The 11,253-nt window shown below is 48.3% G+C and overlaps 1 protein-coding gene across 1 annotated transcript; it reads right to left on the bottom strand.

Moving 5' to 3' along the window:
* Nucleotides 1–9: 9 nt before the first annotated feature.
* On the bottom strand, nucleotides 10–10,988 carry aars2 (alanyl-tRNA synthetase 2, mitochondrial (putative)). The gene is made up of 22 exons (XM_047579286.1): nucleotides 10,650–10,988; nucleotides 9,956–10,144; nucleotides 9,739–9,884; nucleotides 9,471–9,662; nucleotides 8,542–8,686; nucleotides 8,313–8,458; nucleotides 8,123–8,231; nucleotides 7,702–7,740; nucleotides 7,492–7,606; nucleotides 7,276–7,403; nucleotides 6,818–6,959; nucleotides 6,572–6,741; nucleotides 5,449–5,565; nucleotides 5,158–5,298; nucleotides 4,936–5,073; nucleotides 4,738–4,844; nucleotides 4,026–4,134; nucleotides 3,779–3,901; nucleotides 3,162–3,272; nucleotides 2,995–3,078; nucleotides 1,329–1,442; nucleotides 10–248 (listed from the first exon to the last, which is right to left on the bottom strand). The coding sequence occupies exons 1-22, from the start codon at nucleotides 10,881–10,883 to the stop codon at nucleotides 81–83; spliced, it is 2,967 nt and encodes a 988-aa protein (XP_047435242.1). The 5' UTR covers nucleotides 10,884–10,988; the 3' UTR covers nucleotides 10–80.
* Nucleotides 10,989–11,253: the final 265 nt, after the last annotated feature.

Here is an 11,253-nt window from a genome sequence, read left to right as displayed (position 1 = left end):
TTTGTTGTGTTTTTTTTATTTATTTATTTTTTTATTTCTTCTAAAACAAAGAAATGTTCTGGTTCGTTAAAGACGTGACATCACGTCCGTGTTTTCTGGCGGGCGAAGTCCTCCGCCCACCTCACGGCCTCGGCGATGTCGCCGCTGCTTCCTGTTCCCTTGGCAACCAGCGCGGAGCCCCCAGCGCGCCCCCCGAGGCGGCGACACACCTCCACCGCCCAATCAGAGGCAGCGATGGAAGGAGAGTCCTACGGGAAAGAAACAGATTCACCATTTAATAAGAGCAAGCCACGCCCCCCTGTGATGTCACTGACAGGTGAATGGTTGTGGTGCATTTATAGTTTTTTCTATGTGCTCTTTTATCCGAACATGAGATGAGTTTGTGTTTTTCGTTGTGTTTTTTATTGTTATTGCCTCATCAGTCTGACTCGCTCTGCAACAACTCCTCCCAAACACCAGGCGGCGCTGTCAATTGTTGCTTCTACTTCCTGCTTCACTTTCAACTGAAACATTTGCTGAAATTTTGGCCGAACACGAGCGATAGAAACGTCTGCATCTCTAAAACTCCTCAGTTAACCTCACAGATTCTTCAATGATCCAAATCAATCAATCAGCCGGAAATGCTAAAGAGGAAACACGCTGCTACTAAGACGACCAATCACAGCTGTCGTTCTCCGCGATGCCTAGATACATTTTGAGTTTTCTTTTTATCAGACAGGAGTAACAGAGATGACGAGTTTCGACTGTAGCTTCAGAGCTGACGTGAGTCTAAAAACGTTTCACTGTTAGATGTTCCTGTTTTTCCAGTGATGGATGGTTTTCCGGTGTAGATTTTATTGCAGGATTTGCGTTGAATCTCATAGATTCCAGGAGGAAGCCTTTGAAGATCAGAGACACACAACGGAGCTCTGTTTGTGATTCTTTAAATATTGGGTGTTCCTGGTTTATGGTATGTGCCTGAACAATGTCATCCATCCATCCATCCATCCATCCATCCATCCATCCATGATCCATCCATGATCCATCCATCCATTTGATACATGTCTTGTTGGTGTTATTGTGTGTTGCGAGTTGTTCTGATTCATTCTGATTGAATGTGTTTTTATTGCTGTGTTGTTGTGGGTTTTTTTTATTCATGATTTGTTGCATCAGTTCTATTATTATTATTATTATTATTCTCCAGACGTGTGGAATCTGTTTTTAGACTCACGTCACACTGAGCAGACGACAGCTCCTGTCTGATGAAAAGAAAACTCAAAGCTACATCTAATACGGAGACAGAAGAAGAAGAAGAAGTATTAATTGGGGGGGGGGGGGGGGGGTGTTACCTTGGGAACCTGGCAGGCGCACAGAACCTTCCCAGAATGCCTCTGGTGAGCGAGCAGCATCACGTGACTGAGAGGAGAGAGGGAGCTGAGCTGGTTCACGGTCTTCATCAGGACCTGAAACATGTTATTGATCCGTTTAGGGCAACGCATCAACGGGAGGGACGCCACCCCATCTTTGGTTGATTAGACATTTTTTTTTTTTTTTTTTACATTTTCCCCACAAATTTTAATGTCTTTAAATGCACATTAACATGAATCCAACATATTTTAGTAAAGGGATAAATGGAGGCAGAAGACTTCATCTTTCAGTCAGAACTTCACTCATTCAGAGACACAGAGCATCACACTGGACCTGTCAATCTAAAAGCACAGGAGGCCCCGCCCCCATCGCTGCTGAGCCAATCACAAGGCCGCATATTACAGTTCCTCGCAACTGGCCGAGAACCTGTTCAGTCGCCACGCTGCGATGTTAGCGGAAGAGAAGCTAACAACACAGCTAGCGATGTTAGCAGAAGAGAAGCTAACAACACAGCTAGCGATGTTAGTAGAAGAGAAGCTAACAACACAGCTAGCGATGTTAGCGGAAGAGAAGCTAACAACACAGCTAGCGATGTTAGCAGAAGAGAAGCTAACAGCGCAGCGTGCAATGTTAGCGGAAGAGAAGCTAACAGCGCAGCTAGCAATGTTAGCAGAAGAGAAGCTAATAGCGCAGCTAGCAATGTAAGCAGAAGAGAAGCTAGCAGCGCAGCTAGCAGTGTTAGCAGAAGAGAAGCTAGCAATGTTAGCAGAAGAGAAGCTAGAAACACAGCTAGCGATGTTAGCAGAAGAGAAGCTAACAGCGCAGCTAGCAATGTTAGCAGAAGAGAAGCTAGCAGCGCAGCTAGCAGTGTTAGCAGAAGAGAAGCTAGCAATGTTAGCAGAAGAGAAGCTAGCAGCGCAGCTAGCGATGTTAGCAGAAGAGAAGCTAACAGCGCAGCTAGCAATGTTAGCAGAAGAGAAGCCAGCAATGTTAGCAGAAGAGAAGCTAGCAGCGCAGCTAGCAATGTTAGCAGAAGAGAAGCTAGCAGCGCAGCTAGAGATTTTAGCAGAAGAGAAGCTAGCAGCGCAGCTAGCGATGTTAGCGGAAGAGAAGCTAGCAGCGCAGCTAGCGATGTTAGCAGAAGAGAAGCTAGCAGCGCAGCTAGCGATGTTAGCAGAAGAGAAGCTAGCAGCGCAGCTCGAGATGTTAGCAGAAGAGAAGCTAGCGATGTTAGCGGAAGAGAAGCTAACAGCGCAGCTAGCTATGTTAGCGGAAGAGAAGCTAACAGCGCAGCTAGCTATGTTAGCGGAAGAGAAGCTAGCAGCTCCCATCAACATCCGTTAATGAGACAAGTTGTGTGTTTCTGAACAGGGTCAAACATCTAAACATGTCTCAGGTTCGTTTAAAGCAGAAACCTGAATCTGTCACTTTATTTATCTGCCAGTTACACACGCGGCCGCTCTACTGTGGTAAAAAAATAACATTTGAACCTTAGTATTATTTGAATAGCTTCATACTGGATGTAAAACTGATAATAATATGTATTTATAGTTTAATACAGAACATATATAGCTGGTGGGGGGCGGGGCTCCTGCGCTAAGGATTCATCAGGAATCAGCTGATCTGTTAACGGGTGCGTTTACGTACCGACAGAGAGTCCGTGTCCACCAGCTCCACCACAACCTCCTTCCCTCCGCTCCTCTCCAGCAAAGCCTGAGCTCTGGCTGCAGCCTGAGCGAAGCATGATGGGAAATCACGTCAGAGCGGAACCTCACCTTTGTCAGGTGTGTGTGTTTGTCAGGTGTGCGCTTCACCTCTCTGGTCTCCAGTTTCCTGACCGTCGTGTTGCTGGTCCTCTGCAGAGCTTTGAGTCGACTCTGCAGTTCCCTGCGCTGCCACTGGGGGATGGGGGTGTTATCTAAAGCCTGCAAGACACAGACCAGGGGCAAACGCCCCCGTTAGGTCCCGCTCAGGTCAGATTTACCTGAGGACGTCCTGCGATTCAGACATGACCTCATTATCCTCCTACGTCTGTGTCACGGTCTGATGGGATAAATAAACTCTGTGTTTTACTTTAGTTACTTTCTAAATTATAATAGATATTAATTAAAAATATATATTTTTGATGCTATTTATCCCGGGGGAAGAAACTACCAACGACCTGTCAGTATTTAAATCAGCTCCTTCTTTATTAATTAATGCTCGATTTGATTCGAACAGCGTCCTAATAATTATTAAGTGAAAATAGTCAGAAAAAGTAACAAAAGTAATTAAGGTTTTTTTTTTACTTTACTAATTACGGACGATTTTAAACAGGGTTTAAATCACTTACGACCTCCGTGATTATGGCTTTTCAGCGCAATAAGTCACGAGTGGAGCTTCAATTAGTGTCTCAGCGGCTGCAGCAGTGCATCGTGGGTAGTGTACTCACGTCAGAGAGGACGCCGACCTCCTTGGCGAGTCTCTGGGCGGAGTCGATGCTGGAGGCGGAGTCTGGGAGTCTGGCTGACAGAGAGTCCACGTCCTGAGACAACACCTGTCCGGCCTCTCGAGCCTGAGGACGCAGAGGACAGAGGTCAGAGGACAGAGGACAGAGGACAGAGGACAGAGGACAGAGGACAGCTAGGGCCAGGACCCCCTGTTGAAGCCCTACGATCCACAGTATTGTGATCTCTGACCCGCGCTGCTTCCCGTCCCGTCACGGCGACGATCCGACTGATCCCTTTCACCATCTGTCTCTCGGAGACAATCACCAGGTCCTGGACGGCTCCGGTCCGCAGTAGGTGACTGGGACAGGGACAGGGACAGGGACAGGGACACGTCCGTTAGTCTCACACGTGGGACAAAAAAAACGAAGCTAAATAATCTTAGATTCAATCAAATCATCTTGTATCAGGAAAAAAAAATAAAATCTCCCAGTGGGTTAATGGTTTTTCTGGACAAAACATAAGACGTGTGTCCTTGATTTGAGGCTTTTATTTTTCTTGAAAGTCGGTTTGTGCAGCGTAGCATCTTTCTTTCTTTCCCGTTACACAACAGTGGAGAAATACTCAGATCTCCATAAAATCTGACTGAGCTTAAAGTGGAAAGAGACGAGTTTAAGTTCATGTGATTTCTACGTTCATATTCTTGTTCTCTGACATTTGGTGTGAAAAACTATTACCAAGTTTTGTAACGTGCATCACGTCCGTGTCAGTTTCCTCATTAAATTAGGAAATTTCATTGATTAAAAAGCAAGAAAAAAGAGACGTTAAACTTTAAAGACAAAAGAGACACAGACGAGAAACAAACCACGGACTCACTGACAACTACAAACGACACGGAAGTTAGACTCTGTCTGTCCCCGCTGACCCCGTCTGAGTAAATGTAAAAGGTGGACAGGTGTCTCACGTTCCACAGCACAGCTCCACGGACGTCTCTTTGTCCAACGTCCGATTGTCCAGCAGCTCAGAGACCGGCACCTCCACGGACACCACCCGGACGGGATCAGGATACACCTGACCGGAGGACACGAGGACAGGACGGTCAGCACGCCCGGAGACAGGCGAGACCATCAGAAAGACAGACAGACGGATGGGGACAGGTCACCTCGTCCACTGTCCTCAGGCCCGTGATGCTCCTGGCTCTCTGCAGAGGGAGCTCCTGGCTGTGGACGATCTGATTGGCTGAGACGATGTCGTTAACACAGCTTTCCACCTGCTGCAGCTGCGGGACAGTCAGAGAACCCTGGGGAGAGACGGAGGGACGGGACGTCAGACAGAGACGGCCGCGGGGCCGTGGCGAGGACAGACGGAGGGGACAGAGACGGACCTTGGCGGTGAAGTCGAAGCGGAGACGTTCGGCCGACACGTGAGATCCTCTCTGCTGAACCGAGGGACCGAGAACTTTCCTCAGAGCAAAGTTCAGGATGTGAGTCGCTGTGTGCTTCACCATACAGGACAGTCTGTGGAGCTGAGGGACAGAGACAGGGACAGAGACAGAGACAGAGGACGTCACATCAGCCGGAAACTAAAAAACAAAATAGTCCTGTAGTTCTGCTAATATTCTTGGGTCGGTCTGAACTAAACCTGGAACAGATCCAGGTTGGAGTCCTGCACTCACCTGGTCCAGATGCAGCTGGACCTGGTCTCCAGTCTTCAGGCTGTCGGCTGCGGTCACCTGGTGGACCACGTAGCCCCCCGCCCTCAGCACCGCCTCCACCGGGTACGGCACCGGGTCCTGAGAGACAGGAAACACCTGGAGTCACCTGGACACTCGCCCAGACACTAGGTGGTGCTGTGTCTGATCTACCAGCCTGGTTTCTACTTCCTGTTTCACCACCAACAGCAGGCTGGGTGTTAATATACATTATTATACATTAATATACATTAATATACATTAATATACTGGCATATTTCATTACACAGTGTTCAGAATGTTACATCGTGAGATCGGAACATTTTCATTGAAGCGCTTCTACACACACGGTGTCACTGAGTCACTGGGAAAAAAGGTGACGCGTTGTTTTTTTTGTTTTTGTTTTTTTTTTTTTTGGGGTGACAAGACGTCCCCGATTTCTGGGGACAGTCCCCGTTTTTGAATGACCTGTCCCCGAAAATGTTCCCATTTTTAGATTCTTGTGAATGAAAAATGTTGCGCGTAGACTACAACTGTTACGGTAGCCGGTCGCTATTGACATCACAGACATAGAAGTTTAAATATGTTTAAATATAAATATGTCAAAATAAAAGAAACCTTATTGTCCATGTTCTTTCATTTGATCTTGATAACATTTCATCCTTTTTTTTTTTTTTTTTTTTTTTTTAATATCGGCAGTCAGTGCTAACATGTGGCCATGCAAACCTGTTTTACTACTAGCGTGGTATTATTTTACAATATTTACTCATCACCACAGTAAAACAGTCCATCCTTAGTCAATCTGTCGCAGCAATTTCTCTCAATCAGTAGAAAATGTTGTGAACAAGTAAAAAGTGATACGGTCAGAATTTTGAAAAATACCGTAATTTACATGTGTGGTCGTGCAGAAACTTTCAACACAAACAGTGCACGTGTAGCTGGACTATTGTTTACTCATCCAAAACAACGAATCGCAGCGATTGGAGGCGGTTCTGCAAATAATAAAGAGGAAACACGCTACTGCCAAGAAGGACCAGTCATAGTGTGGAGGTTAGCTGCGACGTTAGCATGCGTGAAGCATTAATTGCGGGTTAGCGGTTCCGCTGACCTGCAGCCCGTCCCTGGTGAAGTAGCCCCGGTCGTGGGACTGCCCCCCTTGCTCGGAGTAGAAGCAGGTGCGGTCCAGGATGACTCCACATCGCCGGCCCTCAGGGACCTCCGACACCAGGGTCTGGCCGTCGTGCAGCGCCAGGACCGTCGCTCGGCACGCTGGGAACACTGGGAGTGGGTTCAGGTCAGCGGTTAGTGGCGTGGACAGCGTCAGGATACCGGTGATGGCGGAACCGGTCCGTACCGTATCGGTCCTGGTCCAGTCGGTACCGGTATTTGAGGCCGTCGTCGGTGTGAGGAACCCCGAGACGCTGCAGCTCCGCCAGGCTGACGACGTCCAGCACGACCTGGGACTCATCGGCTGACTGAGACGACTCGGACGCCACCTGAGACACAACCAACCATCTGTTACCTCACAGACGATGCATTGTGTTTACTTGCGTTATCTTCGACTAATATTTAAATTAGTTTGATGATCTGAAATAGTGAAGGGTGACAAATATGCAAAAGGACTGGCTCTGATTGGACCAGAGCTCACAGGTGAGCTGACCTGAGAAGACTCCATGTTTGTAGTCTTTCCTGTGGTGTCTATTTCATGTTTTATGTAGGACTACAGATGGAAATTAGCTACTGCTAAATCTGAGACACCCATCTTATCTTTTTTTGTTTGTTTGTTTTTTAAAGGTTTAATGAGGTTGACACCTTCTGGCTCTCTGCCATCAGTCTCTCCAGCTCCGGGCGGTCCACCTGGACCCCCTTCTCCTCCAGCATCAGGTCCACCAGGTCCAGAGGGAAGCCCAGGTCCCTGTGCAGCGACCAGGCCACCGAGGCTAGCACACAGTCAGAGGAGATACTGTTACTCGGCAACGCTACACAGGACAGGCTCTGATTGGACGAGGAGCTCGCAGGTGAACTGACCTGGGAAGACTCCATGTTTGTAGTCCTCCCTGCTGAGCGTGCGCTGGATCAGCCTGCTGCCCTGCTGCAGAGAGGCCAGGAACTGAGCCTCGTTCTCGTTGATGACGTCCACGATCTGGAAGACAAAGACTACCAGCTGATCACTACTTCCCCGTCCATCGTTCACCTGGTTCCACAGGTGAACACACATCTGGATCCCACCAGACTCACCCGGTCCTCCTCCCTGTGCAGCTCCGGATACACGTCACCCTGCGAAAAAAGGGAACAATCAGTTACCCCCCTTTTCCAGCAAAAAGAACCAGGTGCCGGTTCAGTGCTTAACTGGTTCTGATCTGTTTCCTCTGAAGAACCGGTTTACTTTCCAGAGGCCAACAGTCATTGGGTTTCTTCTTTTCTTTTCGATGCGACCTGCTGGTTGTAGTTTTAAAAATGGCGGTTCATAACTTTAGCTGTTCCTGTTTTGGTCTGTAGCCCCGCCCACCTCCTTAGCCCAGCTCGATGCTTGACTGGAACCAATCTGGAACCAGCCTGGCTGGTGCTTATGCGGTTCCAAACCAGGTCTGGAACCTGTTTGGTGGAAAAGTGTGCGTAAGAGTTCCTGGTCAGAGGGATTGTGGGAAATGTATTTTACCAGTATGTGGGTGACGGTAGGAACCAGGCTGGCCAGCGCTCCCTGAGGAGCCTGAAGAACCTCCACACAGAACCGGACCGCCCTCCGCAGGATCCTCCTCAGCACCAGCCTGACCCAGGAACACAAACCGGATCAGATACAACCGAGACACATGGCGTCAGCGCCGGCAGCTGATTGGACGGAGACTCACTCTGCTCCGGACATGCCTGGATGGACTCCGTCAGCGATGCAGACCGACAGCGTTCGGATGTGGTCGGCCACGACTCGGTACGCCAGGTCCACCTTCCCCCCGTCCTCCGTCCCCGTCCTCCCGCCGTACGGCCCCACCCCCGATCTCTGAGGAAAGACACGTCGCCGTGACAACAGAGAAACGCATCGCCATGACGACATAGAGACACACCACGACAACGGACTGGTACCTGGTGGATGGCGTGCAGCAGCGGGGTGAACAGGTCCGTGTCGTAGTTGGACCTTTTGCCCTGCAGGACTCGGACCAGTCTCTCCAGTCCCATCCCAGTGTCCACACTGAACTGGGGCAGCAGCCGAAGACTGTGATCCAGCTCCCTGAGGAGACAGGACCAGACCAGGAACGGGTTTTGGTCTGAATTGGTCTTGACTCGTTTGATCTAATCTGAACTGGTTTAATCCAGTCTGGACTGGTTTAAACTGGTCTGAGCTGGTTTGATTTGGTCTGATCTGGTTTGATCTAATCTGAACTGGTTTAATCTAATCAGAACTGGTTTCAACCTGTCTGAATTGGTTTCATCTAGTTTGAACTGGTTTGATCTGGTCTGATCTGGTTTGATCTAATCTGAACTGGTTTCAACCTGTCTGAATTGGTTTCATCTAGTTTGAACTGGTTTGATCTGGTCTGAACAGGTTTGGTGTAATGTCAATTGGTTTGATCCCACCTGAACTGGTTTAACCTAATCTGAATTGGTTGAATTTGGTACGAACTTGTTCAATCTGGTCTGAACTGGTTTGATCCAGTCTGAACTGGTTTAATCTAATTTGATCTGGTTAGATCTAGTTTGAGCTGGTTTGATGTAATCTCAACTGACTGAGTTGATCTGAGTTGATTTGGTCTGATCTGGTTTGATCTAATCTGAACTAGTTTCAACCTGTCTGAATTGGTTTAACCTAATCTGAATTGGTTGAATCTGGTCTGAACTGATTCAATCTGGTCTGAACTGGTTCGATCCAGTCTGAACTGGTTTAATCTAATGTGAATTGGTTTAATTTAGTCTGAACTGGGTTGATCCAGACTGAACTGGTTTAATCTTAATCTGAATTAGAGTAATCCCATGTGAACCAGTTTGATCCGGTCTAAGCCGGTTTGCATATGAACCTGTTGTACTGCATGAAGACCAGGTTCCAGATCTCCACCACATCTGGATTGTCAGCGTTGACGAGCTTCGCGGCGTCTCGTCCTCCCACGTGGTCGTAGTGGATCTCGGTGCATGGGCCACAGGGGCCGGTGTCCCCCATCTCCCAGAAGTTGTCCTTCAGGCCAAAGGGCAGGACACGTCCAGGAGGAACCCTGTGGGGGGGTGACATTAAGTTAACCCTGAACCCTGAACCAGACGGTGTCCATCTGAGAACTCGTGTGGACTCACCCGACGTCCAACCAGATGTGTCGCGTCTCGTTGTCGGCCGGTAGCCCCGCCCCAGTGTCCCCGCCAAAATAAGACACATAGAGTTTCTCAGCGGGTATCCCATAATGCTCTGTGAGGAGGCTCCAAGCCATGCGACACGCCTCCTCCTGGAAACACACAGAAACTAAATGAGACTCCGCCCCCCTTTTAAACAGGAAGTCCCCGTCCCCTCTCCTACCTTGAAGTAGTCTCCGAAGGACCAGTTCCCCAGCATCTCGAAGAAGGTGTGGTGGTACACGTCCCGGCCCACGTCCTCCAGGTCGTTGTGTTTGCCGCCGGCTCGGACACATTTCTGGCTGTTGACCACTCTGCGGTATGAGGACATTTCACTGCGAGGGTCCGCGGTACCAAGGAAGATGGGCTTGAACTGACACCACAGAAGAAGAGTCAGCTGGAGGTCTGATATTAACACCACGTATGAACCTTCTCTCTTATTAAAGTCGTTTTAAATATTAAACAAGATGTATATAATAATGACAACAACAGCAATAATAATAATAATAATATCAGGTCTAAAGAAACATATAAACAGGAAGTACATGTTCAATGAGTTAAGCTCTGACCTGAGCTGTAAACACTGGTCCAGTCTCATATTAATTAATTCATCTGCCTTTCATGTAGCTGCCTGTGGTTCTTGTATTAATTTTAATTCTAGGTTCTATAGTTCCATCTGTCCTGTAGTTATTGGCTCTATAGTTGTGTCTCGTGTCCTGTCTAGTCTGTAGTTTTTGTCTCTGTAGTTCTACGTTCTGTAGTTCCACCTGTTCCATAGTTCTTGGTTCTATAGTTTTTGTCTCTGTAGTTCCACATTCCATAGATCCACCTGTTCTGTAGTTCTTGGTTCTCTAGTTCGGGACCGGGTCCGCACCCACCTGGTTCATGCCGGCGTTGACGAACAGGAGGCTGGGGTCTCCTCTGGGCCGGACCGGGGAGGACGGAACCAGCAGGTGTCCGTGTTTCTCCCGGAAGAAGTCCAGGAAGGTGCTCCGGACCTGAGCGGCCGGCATCTCCGGAGCGGAGCCGCCGAAGGAGCGGGCTGAGTCCGCAGACCGGAGACCCCGCGGCCCGGGCAGCAGCCGGAGCCTCCGGAGCAGCAGCCGCAACATCTGGATCAGAGTCTGGTAGAGACAAACAGGACCAGAGGAACCAGAACCATGTTGACCCTCAGAGTCCTGGTACTCACGGGGCGCATGCGCACTGTGAGCCGGTTCTTCTTCTTCTATGAGGATGATGAACGGGAAGATTCACCGCCCCCTGGTGGAGACTCATCAATTAACCAACCAATTAATTCACCAATCAATTAGTCAACATTACTGATTAAGTAATAATAATAATGATAAGAAGAAAAGGGATTAGGAGGAATATTTAGAAATAAATGATAGAATAAAGAATTAAAATTATGTTAAAGTCAGTTACAAATAAAAAAGAGTTAAAATATTGTGTTTAAGATAATAATAATAATAATAATAATAATAA

This window comes from Mugil cephalus, chromosome 2, assembly GCF_022458985.1.
Source record: "Mugil cephalus isolate CIBA_MC_2020 chromosome 2, CIBA_Mcephalus_1.1, whole genome shotgun sequence".
In the NCBI taxonomy this organism is placed as follows: Eukaryota; Metazoa; Chordata; class Actinopteri; order Mugiliformes; family Mugilidae; genus Mugil; species Mugil cephalus.
Note: the sequence above shows the minus strand (reverse complement) of the source record. Positions and strands in the feature narration are given on the sequence as shown.

Bases quoted from the DNA above. Each gene is read 5' to 3' on its own strand.
- aars2 (XM_047579286.1), bottom strand. From the start codon at position 10,883: ATGTTGCGGCTGCTGCTCCGGAGGCTCCGGCTGCTGCCCGGGCCGCGG. The intron at 8,232-8,312 runs GTGAGTCTCCGT...TTCCTGGGTCAG, and splicing joins CCAGGCATGTCCGGAGCAGA to GCTGGTGCTGAGGAGGATCC. The intron at 1,443-2,994 runs GTACGTAAACGC...AACATGTTTCAG, and splicing joins TGGACACGGACTCTCTGTCG to GTCCTGATGAAGACCGTGAA.